Here is a 12057-nt window from a genome sequence, read left to right as displayed (position 1 = left end):
ATCGATAGCATTCCTTAGAGATGTTTTGATATTGGACACCTGCAGGACCACCGCCTGGTCTTCTGTACATACTTTTACAAAGCACTGTGCTGTTACCACTGTGTCTAGGTCAGATGCAACCTCGGGAAAGCAGTCCTGTAGTCCTTTAAGTAGATTCCAAGCTCCACCTCGTGTAAGTACTGTTTGTGAGTCACCTGATTGGAATACACATCTGCAACCACTCCCAGAAAAAGCAGTTACTTACCCGCACTGTAACTGTTGTTCTTCAAGATGTGCGTGCAGATTTATATTTCATGACCCACCCTCCATCCCCTCTGCATTAGAGTTGCTACTCTTGGTGTCAAGGAACTAAGGGGGTTGGGATGGCACTGCTTTGAGTAGACAGGGGAGGTGAAGGGCCACATGGCATGAGCACCACTCCTATGGGTACTAGTACCAAAGTTCTCCAACGCTGGTGAGCTGGGCACGCACACTCCTGAGTGGAATGCATGTCTGCACTCACATCTCAAAGAACAACAGTTACAGGACAGGTAAGTAACTGTCTTTTCCTTGTCATTCACTACTTGTATCCTTAAAATAGATCTCCCTTCAAACTTCACTTTTTGTGTGGTACTGAACAGATGGGAAGGGCCTTTCTCTAGTTTGCCACATGTAGATAGCAGTTATTCCGTTATTTAAATAAGCACACGGGTAACTGTGCATGTATGTGCATCAATTTGCGTGTTTTCAAAGTGTGTATATCCCAACGCGTGTGGCCTTAATGACAAGGATTCTCAGGGGGGCATGTAGTTTCAGTCTGTACAGCGCACAAGCAGAAATGTCACATGCAGGACAAGGATTCCGGTAAGGAGAATAGAAGGTGAGAAGCCATGTGAGGAGGCAGAAGGCTGTCTGGACCAGAATTGTGTTCATCTGTGGGCAGCTTGCAAGGACTGCGGCGGCTCTCCTTATCAGGCAATAGTTAAACATTTTTTAAAATCTAAGGACATTTTTAGAAATAAAGGTGACTAACCTGGAATTATGAATGTCACCTCAACTGAAAAGAAACCACAGGAGAGCTTTGTAGCTCTCTCACCAAAACACACGTTAAAAAGCCTGGAAGTTAAGTTCAAGCTCTACTTTATCCCTCTCATCCCCACCCCCACACACACACAAAATGCACCCCAAAACTCTGAAAGCGGGCAAATTCTCATTCAGGTTCACCAGACCACCTACTCCGCCCACTGCTTCTTATCCATCAATCAGACACATTTATTAACTTGGAGTAAAATTATTTGATTTTTATCCTGGTGCTGTGGAGGTCAGAGTTAAGGGTTTTTTTTTCTTCTTCTTCTTCTTTTTTTTTTCCATTTGAAGTAGAGGCAAGGCAGGGGGGTTGTATGATGGTAGTTTTCTCTGACAATGGTCAGTTTTCGCTCTGTAAGAGTGATCTAAGATCAGTGATCTGGGTCAACTACTGTGATTTGAAATACACATCACAGCAATGAAAATTAAAAACTAACTCAAGATGGCTCCATTTGGGGACTGCGAGTCAGGGGGAGGTGAACAACTAGAGGGATGATCAGTGAGGATTGATTAGGAATCAGCAAGCAGACCTTCTACAGCGTGGGCCCATTTCTTGCTGTCCTTTCTCCTTCCTTCCTCTTTTCCTCGTGCAGAATTCCTATGGAGCTCAGTATATTCACCTGAAACTACCGGTGTCGACTCTAGGGGTGGACACACAGTGTCCATGTATGTGTCTGAGGTGTCACTGGAAGCTTCAGGGCATGGGAATGCAAACCGACATCACCTTTCCCCACTAGATGAGGTTTGTGACACATGAATAAGGGGTGACCAGAGGAAACACTCCCCATCCTGCACCTGCTCAGCTGATAAACAGAGGACTTCAGCCTTCAGAACTGTCAGTCCCGCTTCTTTCACAGAGTTTGTAAAGCTATATGTGTAATATCTATGTGTATAAACTGAAACTGTACAATTGGGAATCCTGGTGGGTTAATACTGCAATATAGCACCCAAACTCTGCATCGATGTAGACACGTGTGGGCCTCTTTCTCCACCACCCGGTACCTTGTGTCATCATCTGCATGCTCTGTTTTGCATAGGTGTAAATTATACAAGGCGTTGGGCAGTGGAGGATTGGGCCCAAAGCATCATAACATTGTTTCTCTGCATGTGGCTACATTTTAAACTGTTGCATTAGGAATAAGAGAAGGAATCAGGAGCCATGCTGTGTTATATCATTTTCATGGATGAGGAGCCAATTTTGAGATCTTTTTTAACTTCTCAGTCTGACACAAAAGCTAGAATAGATACTGTCCTGTGAACTCTCATAAGAATCAGCTGATACATGCCTCACTGTCCATCTGCTTAAGTATGGACATGTGACACAACCAGTCACAATTCATTTACTGCTTCCTACTTCTGTGCTGCTGACAAATGGGGCTCAGTCTTTGAGACTGTTGTAATAAGAATAAGAAAAGAGGGATTTAATCCCGCTCCGGCTGTTTAGTGGGTTTCGTTAGGGAGAGGAGGGAAGTTGCATGTAATACCGATCTGGCATGCTTGCTCTTTGTTGGGCCGAACTTTGTGCTTGGGGGAGGGCGGGCTCCTCTGAACGACAGCTTCTGTGAAGCCTCTGAAATGTGATCTGTGAAGAGCAATAACCCCCTCACTGTTGCTGTGTCACTTGTGAATTAGAACAGCAGCCAAGAGAAGCTTTATTAGTGCAACCATGTTATTTTATAGGCATCTTATTCCTCTGAGGCCTCTGTGCAGATTAGGTTTGAGGGGGTGGTAGAGCATTTTAATGGATAAACCCATCCACTTTAAACAACACAGGGTGAACCCCCCACTGTATTCCAACATTTTATCCTATTATAGATCCACTGGGGTGTTAACCAGGCTATTGGTCCAGTGCCCTTTTATTTTTTTTTGAGTCAATTGTCTTCCATGTGACTGCAGCGCTATTGAAACACAAAGCAACCCTTCTGGTATTCACACTGGAAAATGTTTGCAAATGACACCGTGTCAGTGTACGCTTTCTTCCACCTACTGAAATAAATGATACCAACAAACCTGCTTCACTCTCTCCTTAGACTCTCTCTCCTCCATGCATCTGCGTATCCTTCCCCCCTCCCATGTCTAAAGGTACCACTACCCTTCAGGGTACACATTGGGAATATATATTTTTTTCTTCATTACGTTCAAAAGCTACTACTTTAGCAAAAACAGCTTTTGAGCCGTTGGAACATGAGAACAGCTGTAGCAGCCAGATGAGAAATGGTCCTAATATAGAGAGATTTTGGGGGCTGCATCACTGAGTTGGAAATGCCATCCATAGACTATCCCCCTAGTGCTAAAACCCATAGAAATAGATTGGAATGACTTCCTGGATTCTTTATTATTTTTAATGCCTTGTTGTGTTTGATCCAAAACAAGTTGGGAAAACGCTGTTTGTTCCTGAACTTAGCAGCAAATGCTCTTCTGTGAATGTGGTCTAACTCTGTGTAGAGAGGAATGGATGAGCAGTGATGGGGAGGGACTGCGTCTCCATAACAGACAAGGGGAGTTGTTTAAACTGTCTTACGATCTCCCCAATAACTAACGCTCTTTTTTTTCCCCCCAGCTCGGGGTTTGGATCACATTGCCGAGAACATACTGTCGTACCTGGATGCCAAATCGCTATGTGCTGCCGAGCTGGTGTGTAAGGAGTGGTACCGGGTGACATCGGATGGCATGCTGTGGAAGAAACTTATTGAGAGAATGGTCAGGACAGACTCGCTGTGGAGAGGGTTGGCAGAGAGGAGAGGATGGTGAGGGAACTGCAAATTCAGCTTCTTACCCAACTAGGACAGAGGATGGTGTGTGTGTAATGCTACCTTTGTAGTCAGCCCCTGTTGTTTCTAGTTTGACGTTTGTTTGCAGCAAAATTCGGGGATTGGAGAGGTTGGTCATTTTTGGTTCTACCACCAGTTTTTGGCATGTTTTTTCCATGCTCATCTCATAGGTGCTCCAGTATCTCAGTAATGAGTGAGAGATAAAAACTTAGAATCTGTACACCCAGCCTCTCATTCAGTTTCATATTAAGAAGCTGCATATGCCTAGGAAGGGCAATAAACTCATCAGCAGTTCAGAGCAGAAAAACATTTTTAGGATTAGGAGCTGGGGCATGTGATATGAATTAGTGTTTCCTCAGCAGACTTTCGCTTTACGCTGTATCTGTGCAATCCTCAAACTGGAAGCCGAGGGTAGGTACCGTGGAGAGTAGGGGACTCTAGAAATGCAGATAGATTAGTTAATAATCAGCTGGAATAGCCTTCCGAGGGTCTCGCTTGAGTTTGAAGCTGCTCTGTTAACACTTCATTAGAACTTTCCCCCTCTAGAGTAAGGCCTTTAATACATAATTTTCTTTTCCAAGGGTGTCCCCAGGATGTTAGCTGCAAAAAAAGCTGGGTATGAATATTTCATAAACAAGATAAAAGTGACAGCTTAGGCATTTTAGTTGCTATTAAAAAGAAAAAAAGATACAAAGTTGCAAGCAAAAATTCTGTTGTGTTTTGAAGTTAATTTTGTTACCCTGTTTGTTGCTGATTATAAAGACAAGTAAATCATGATTATGAACTGTCCTTTAAATACTATGCAAATCTGCTTCCAGGAGCATAGTAATTATCAGAAGTGTTCAGTACCCCATTTCGTGACAGTATTAGCTGCAGACACAGGCGGAAATGTTAGAGAAACCCCATGATTGTCTCCAGTCCTATAGTTCATTCTGTATTTAGAATTTTACATTGATGCCCATTGCTGCTGCTAGGAGTACACCCCGCCTCCCCCATCATCATGCTGCACCCCCAGGATTGCACTGTGCCCTGTTTACGTTGGTTGCAGGATGGAATTCCCCAAGCATGTACTCCTAGGGAGAATACCCTCTGATAGGGGCGAGGAGGTTAACCCTAAGAATAGTTGGGTGGGGAAGAGAGGCAGGCAATATCTAATTTAGCTTGGGGATCTGCTGTATAGCACTTGGTAGCTTGGAATCAGTGCTTTGGATGGCACAGGGAAGTGAATAGATGGACAGTTCAGAGTGATAGATGACTGGTCTCATTCGCTTATAGCTCTTCACTTAGCTCAGTGCATGGGCCGCTTGATTTCATCACTTGCTTCCTGGTACCTTACAACAGGAGAGCCCAAACTCTGCAACACAAAGGACCACACTGACCACTTGCCAGGAATGAGTGGGGCCACATGGATTGGCACAAGCATTTATAGAAAATTTACTATAAAAAAAAATAAATAAACCTGGGCACTGTTTGTGTCTGTCTAGATAGTGACCAAAATACACTCAGTTTTCTGGTCATCAGAACCTGCAGCTGATTGAGTTCTTTTTACCCTACAGTAATAGAGAGAGAGAGTGTACATGGTTACATGTCCCTTAGGCTTTGTCCTTGGGGCACCCCTGCAGTGTCCCATTGTCCTCAGTTGGGGAGGGGACATGAAATAGTTACTTTTATAAGACAAAGTCTTGCATGAGAGCTCACCTGGGATGCAGTGAAAATTCCAAGCACTTCTTTAGCTAAACCACAATTGGTTCTATTTGAAGGCCAACCCAGATGTAACCTAAATATTCCAGGGTCTGGCTCAAGCATTCTCCCCACCTCCAAAGCACGTACTCCCCAGGAAGTCTTCAAAACATTGCCCTTGTGATTCATCTTCACTCTCCTAAAAGCACTCCACATGTGCAAATACTGTACCAACTGCTCTCTGTACTGATTAGGACCTGTACCCACAGTTGCCTGCTTGCATGCATGTGTCTTCCTGGTCACATCCACACATCCTGGAGAGTGAGAGTGGAAACACAAACCTTCATTCCAGTGCAGTTAATGGCTGATACTTCTTATAGTCTAAAAATCTGCAGGCTCCCAAGTATGGAGCTGAAAACTGCTCTGCCCCAAAACATGTGTTTAATCTAATTTCTTAGGGAATTTAAATATATACCGTTCCCCTTGTGTGTCTTTCAAATGCTTGTTTAGCACTATATTGTGGTGTTGTCCTTGTAAACTAAAAGCTTCAGATCATTTTTGTAGCTTTTCTGATGCAGGTTTCATGCTACGTCTAGCTCAGGCCCAAGCTGTCAAGGTGTACTGTAGTTTCAAGGTGTGCTGTGAGGAAGGGACAGGCGAGAAAGGCACATGCAGCTCTGGAACAATTAATCATGCTGTAATGGAGTAGTGGCGGGGAGGAGCAGAGAGCTGGCCCAGTGTAAACGCCATGCCTCTGATGCCAGGATTACACTCCGAGGCATTTGTGCCTATCTCCACTTTGCAAGGCATGTTGCCAGGCAAAACAGCAGTTAGTACGCCCATGGTGGGGTTTACTAGCTTCCACACCGTGTTTGGTGACTTCTTAACTTCAGGATGAGGAATTAAAGTTCTTTACACAGCAGGAAGTGATTGCCGTTTACTGAATTTTTTTTGAAGCAAAAATCTAGCTTGGGATATGAGTATTCCAAATCTGTGTTGAAATGAGGAAGGAGCCACTAATGAAATGTTGCTTACCAGAATCTAGCAGCAGCCGTAAAATGTCCATGTGCCAAAGCAGATGTCACTCCCGCTAATGCAGCTTTCAAGCCTTGGGCACGTAACATATTTTGGGGGGGGCTGCCTTCCTTAGTTTTCTCCCATTGCTGGCCTCCCTCCCCTCCCCCTTGGCAGTTGTGAAGGTTTGATCCCCTTCTTTTAAAAGCGACACACATCATAGATACACAAGCCAAGAGACGTATGAACCACTGTTACTCACAGCCTGGGCAATAGTGGCTTGTGGCCTGTATGCATAAACCATTTGCAATTCCCTAGGTGTCTGCTAATACCCGTTTTGAATTTGTCACGTATCCAAATACAACCCAGTCACAGTGCAGGTCAAACAGTGCTTACTGAGTCCACCATGCCTGAATGCTAATCAGTCCCCTGCCCCTACAGTCAGCAATGCATCCAGTAAAGTGCCTTAGAAACCTGTGCCCAACACTGCTGAAACATGGACTGTGTTGAATGGGAAATGCTTCTTGTGTTCCAGGGGACAGTATCTATTTAAAAATAAGCCACCTGATGGGACTGCCCCACCCAACTCCTTCTATAGAGCACTTTATCCAAAAATTATACAGGACATAGAGGTAAGAAACAAACATTTAATTTTGTGTGGTTTTTAACTTTCTGATTTGTTAAAATGTCAGCAAAAACCCTCACACTGGTTTTGATAAACGTTGCACATGGCATACATATGTTTTGCCCCAAATTCACATGTTTTGGAGTTATCATATAAAGATCATAGGGCTTAGCGACTCCCTTCCCTGAATGTAAATTGCATGAGCTGTCAGACGTATTTCAAGTAGCAGATTCTGGTGAATCTGCACAGTGTACAGCTGGACAGCGTTCAGGCGTTTCATGGCTCTTTCTATGAAAAAATAGTGAGGCCTAGTGAGAGGTGGTGATGAGGTGCCAGAGCTGAGCCAGGGAGACCCAGGCATTGCCGGAGAGGACAGTCCGTGAAATTCAAAGGGAAGGGCATCAAACATGTGGCACCACTGCCCCATAAATGCTTCTGTGCAAGGTACCACCTCTTGTCTATTCTTGAACTCTTAATTGCAGGAGAGGTGCTCAGCTGCTCTGATCTCAGGGGCCATATACCCACCGGCTAGATGTAGGTGGATACCACCTTTCGCTCTTCTTTAGTCACTGAGCATCCTCCTGTTGAAGTCTCCACAGAGTCACAGAAGTTAGAGATGGAAAAAACCTTTTAGGTCAGCTTGTGCGTCCCCAACATGGCCCATGCAACAGCATTCCCCACGCTATATTCTCCAGCACTTCGTCATTACAAATGACTCTAGCAACAGTGCCCCCATGGCCACTTCCCTTGGGAGACTGCTGTATCATCTAATGGGCTTCCTTGTTGGGAAATGTAACAGGACTTTCTCTAATTTGCTTCTCTTTCTTCTCTGCTCCCCATCCCCAAGACAATAGAATCAAACTGGCGGTGTGGAAGGCACAGTTTACAGAGAATCCACTGCCGGAGTGAAACTAGCAAAGGGGTTTATTGTTTACAGTATGACGATCAGAAGATAGTAAGTGGCCTGCGAGACAACACTATCAAGGTGAGAACTCCCCGAGGTGGCCAAGCTAGGGTGTGTAAAGCAGGCTTCGGGAACAATCTTGTGTCCTAATTTCAGTGTGGGAGGCAGCAGTTGGTAAGAGACTTTTTAGAAGGTGCCCTAGCCCAGCGGTTCTAAACAACTGCTCCGTGGCCCAGCGCCAGTCCCTGAGATGTCCCCGACACAGTTTAGGAAGGCAGCAAGCTGGTCCCTGGTGTCAAAAAGGTTAAACACTGGACTAGCCCAGGCAAGTTTTTCTTTGGTACACACAAGCTAGCCTTCCCCCAGCAAAGTGTGTAAATCTGTCTCACCTGGCAAGAAATGCTCTGCTTCCTTATAGAATGGACTTTGCTAGCAGTGTTGTTATTGGTCCTCCCGTCATTACAGGCTACCCTGTTCCCTGATGAGAAGTGTAGAGCCTGTATTCATATTAAAACCAGAGATATTAAGAATGTTTTATATTGCACCCAAGCGCCTGTGGAATAACAAAGTGCATTCTGTGCTACTAAGGAAGCTCGATCCACAAACAGTGTGTAATAAAAACCGAAACAGCCAACCCAGCAACATGCACCATTTCTACAGTGATGAACATCTTACATACCAGGCGGCTTGTGACTGTTTGCCCCCCTAGATCTGGGATAAGAATACATTGGAATGCAAGCGAATTCTGACTGGACACACGGGTTCCGTCTTGTGCCTACAGTATGACGAGCGGGTGATCATTACTGGATCTTCTGATTCAACCGTCAGGTACGTACTTCTGAAACTGAGCTTTGTGCTCCCAGACGGTACTGAAAAGATATTTTTTTAATTGTTCTCTGTTCAGCCTTTTTCACTGAGTAGTTCCAGTGATCTCCTTTCCAATGAGAAGCCCTACTTGTTTAAAAATCAATTTTCCACTCAAGTTTTGCTGCCTATCACAGGGAAATGGAAATAAGCAAAGGCTGGAGATTTCCAAGCTGGGTTAAGGAGACTTTTGTGAATTTTTACTAAGATTTGCACATCTCCCTGGGATAGAGATTTTTAAAGACCTTGGTTAGGTTTTCAAAGCCATGTAGGGGTTTTAGCCACGCCTCTTCCATTAGATTTAACACAAGATACCTGGCTAGATCCCCTGTGTGTCTTTAATAAATTTCAACTACATGGTTTTTTTTACCACTCTGTGACCTTGTTCTCGTCACTCATCGCCATGCTGCAAGGCTGGACAGTTCACGTTAGAATCTACTCTCCAAATGGGAAGGTCACTAGGCATGGTTCAGGAGACTAGAGTGGGCAAAATTGTAATGATTTCACTTCACGAAATGAAAATATCTGGAAATACCCGTTCAGCTGGTGATCTAGTAGGAAGGAGTGGAGGGGCATTTCTCCCTTGGCTGGGGAAGAGGGATAGAGCTTGGCCAGAAGAGTAGGTCTCCCTGTGCTGGTGTGGGTAGGAGGTCCCCTCTTTCTGTCTGAGTATGAACTATGCAGCTCCAAGCAGCACTGTTGGAAACAGGCCCAAAGCTACAGCAATTGCCTTTCCTGCAGCATTTGCACTCATGCGCCTGTTCCTGTGGCTGCAGGCGCCTCTCTGCGGTTGCCTAAACTCACGTTGAAGCCACCAGTCATAAGCAGGTGACCCTAAAATTCAACCCCTGCATATTGCACACACAGGTTTGTGGTGCTAGGAGTTCTGTTGGTTCCTGCCATTTGCATAAACCCAGAATTCATGCCACATCTCTTACTGGGACATTTAAGCAGCACTGAGATTGGATGGGGCAGCATTATGTTTAACTCTGAGTACAAAAGAAAAGGCTGGTAAAGACTCGGTCGTTTCCCAGTCCATAGTGGGCAGGTCAAACTGCAGGCTGGGTCCTTGCCTAGGATACTTCATTTCAATAAACAAACTAAGGAAATACAACCTAGATGGAGCTAATATAAGGTGGGTGCAAAACTGGTTGGAAAAACGTTCCCAGAGAGTAGTTATCAGTGGTTCACAGTCATGCTGGAAGGGCATAACGAGCAGGGTCCCGCAGGGATCGGTTCTGAGTCCAGTTCTCTTCAATATCTTCATCAACGATTTAGATAATGGCATAGCGAGTACACTTATAAAGTTTGCGGATGATACCAAGCTGGAAGCGGTTGCAAGCGCTTTGGAGGATAGGATTAAAATTCAAAATGATCTCCACAAACTGGAGAAATGGTCTGAAGTAAATAGGATGGAATTCAATAAGGACAAATGCGAAGTGCTCCACTTAGGAAGGAAGAATCAGTTGCACGCATACAAAATGGGCAATGACTGCCTAGGAAGGAGCACTGTGGAAAGGGTTCTGGGGGGTCATAGTGGATCACAAGCTAAATATGAGTCAACAGTGTAACACTTTTGCAAATAAAGCAAACATCATTCTGGGATGTATTAGCAGGAGTGTTGTAAGCAAGACACGAGAAGTAATTCTTCCGCTCTACTCTGCACTGATTAGGCCTCAACTGGAGCATTGTGTCCGGTTCTGGCAGCACATTTCAGGAAAGATGTGGACAAATTGGAGAAAGTCCAGAGAAGAGCAACACAAATGATGAAAGATCTGGAAAATATGACCTATGAGGGAAGATTGAAAAAATTGTGTTTGTTTAGTCTGGAGAAGAGAAGACCGAGAGGGGACATAACAGTTTTCAAGTACATAAAAAGTTGTTACAAGGAGGAGGGAGAAAAATTGTTCTTCTTAACCTCTGAGGATAGAACAAGAAGCAATGGGCTTAAATTGCAGCAAGGGCAGTTTAGGTTGGACATTAGGAAAAACTTCCTAACTATCAGAGTGATTAAGCACTGGAATAAATTGTCTAGGGATGTTGTGGAATCTTCATAATTGGAGATTGTTAAGAGCAGCTTGGACAAACACCTGTCAGGGATGGTCCAGATAATACTTAGTCCTCCCTTGAGTGCAGGGGACTGGACTAGACGACCTCTCGAGGTCCCTTCCAGTTCTATGATTCCCCGCTGTATCTATAAATGTGCACTGACCCCAGAGGCTTAAGGATGGAACACTTTTAGCCCTTGAGAAGGAGGGCTTCATCCAGTTGGATATACAGATGGACTTTAACATTTCTCCAGTACAAAATCTCAGGCACCCACCTGCCCAGATAAATCATTAGATCACCAGCTCCTTGTCAGTGTGGCAGCCCTTTCCGTATACTGCTGATTTTCTAGTGGCGCATTTCTGTAGTCCACGGCCTTCATTCCTTTGCATACTGGAGTCAGATGTCTTCGTGCTTTCCACCATAGACTGGTGTCTGTCTACATAGCCTGGGACTCCATGATTTTCATTGAATTGGTTACTCACAACTACTTACCAATCTCTCTATCTATGTAGGACTTTGGGACAGTGATTCTTGACCACTGGAACATGTGCCAGTAGGTGAACTTCAGGCTGAGTTCTTTAGATTCAGTTGAGCCCTTGTGCATAGCTGCTATCCCCTACCATTTGGCTGGGTGCTTTATAACCTGTAATAAAGTGTGGGCTGTTTATGGATGGAAATAAAGGTGCATATATGCACACGCACGCATAGTGCAGTACAACTGGCTCCCCAGGAGTGCAAGAGAAAGGCCTCCCCCGAAGACTATATCTGCTGCCTAGCTCTTCCTGGCATTTTTCGGATGTCTGCTGGATGGAGTGATATTCTTATGTCGTTCTGCAATGTGAGGGTGTGATTTTCATGGGAGGGTTTGGTAATGCCAATGCCTGGTTCTAACAGAGATGCTCAGATAACAGCGATGAGCACTGTAGACATGCCTGTAAATAAATGCAGTGGGAAGGCATGTGATTTCCGTACCTTTGAGCAGAGATGGGAATGTTGTAAGTTATGCTTCCAGATTGAAAAGAATGGGCACAATGAATGTGTAAATGTAAGACTCCAGCTGCGATGTGTGTTTTCACCACATCGCA

At 44.7% G+C, this 12057-nt stretch overlaps 1 protein-coding gene across 17 annotated transcripts in view; it reads left to right on the top strand.

Moving 5' to 3' along the window:
- The window catches only part of BTRC (beta-transducin repeat containing E3 ubiquitin protein ligase), a 172349-nt gene that overhangs the window by 139385 nt on the left and 20907 nt on the right, over nt 1-12057 (top strand). For all 17 annotated transcript variants that reach the window (XR_005601198.1, XM_039546860.1, XM_039546861.1 and 14 more), the window contains 4 exons: nt 3626-3812; nt 7066-7162; nt 8003-8140; nt 8769-8887. Coding sequence is in view for 16 of the 17 variants with exons in the window: in XM_039546860.1 (XP_039402794.1) it covers nt 3626-3812; nt 7066-7162; nt 8003-8140; nt 8769-8887 (541 nt within the window). In the remaining variant the exon portion in view is untranslated. The remainder of the gene's footprint in view (nt 1-3625; nt 3813-7065; nt 7163-8002; nt 8141-8768; nt 8888-12057) is intronic.

This window comes from Mauremys reevesii, linkage group 7 (assembly GCF_016161935.1).
Source record: "Mauremys reevesii isolate NIE-2019 linkage group 7, ASM1616193v1, whole genome shotgun sequence".
Classification (NCBI taxonomy): domain Eukaryota; kingdom Metazoa; phylum Chordata; order Testudines; family Geoemydidae; genus Mauremys; species Mauremys reevesii.
Note: the sequence above shows the minus strand (reverse complement) of the source record. Positions and strands in the feature narration are given on the sequence as shown.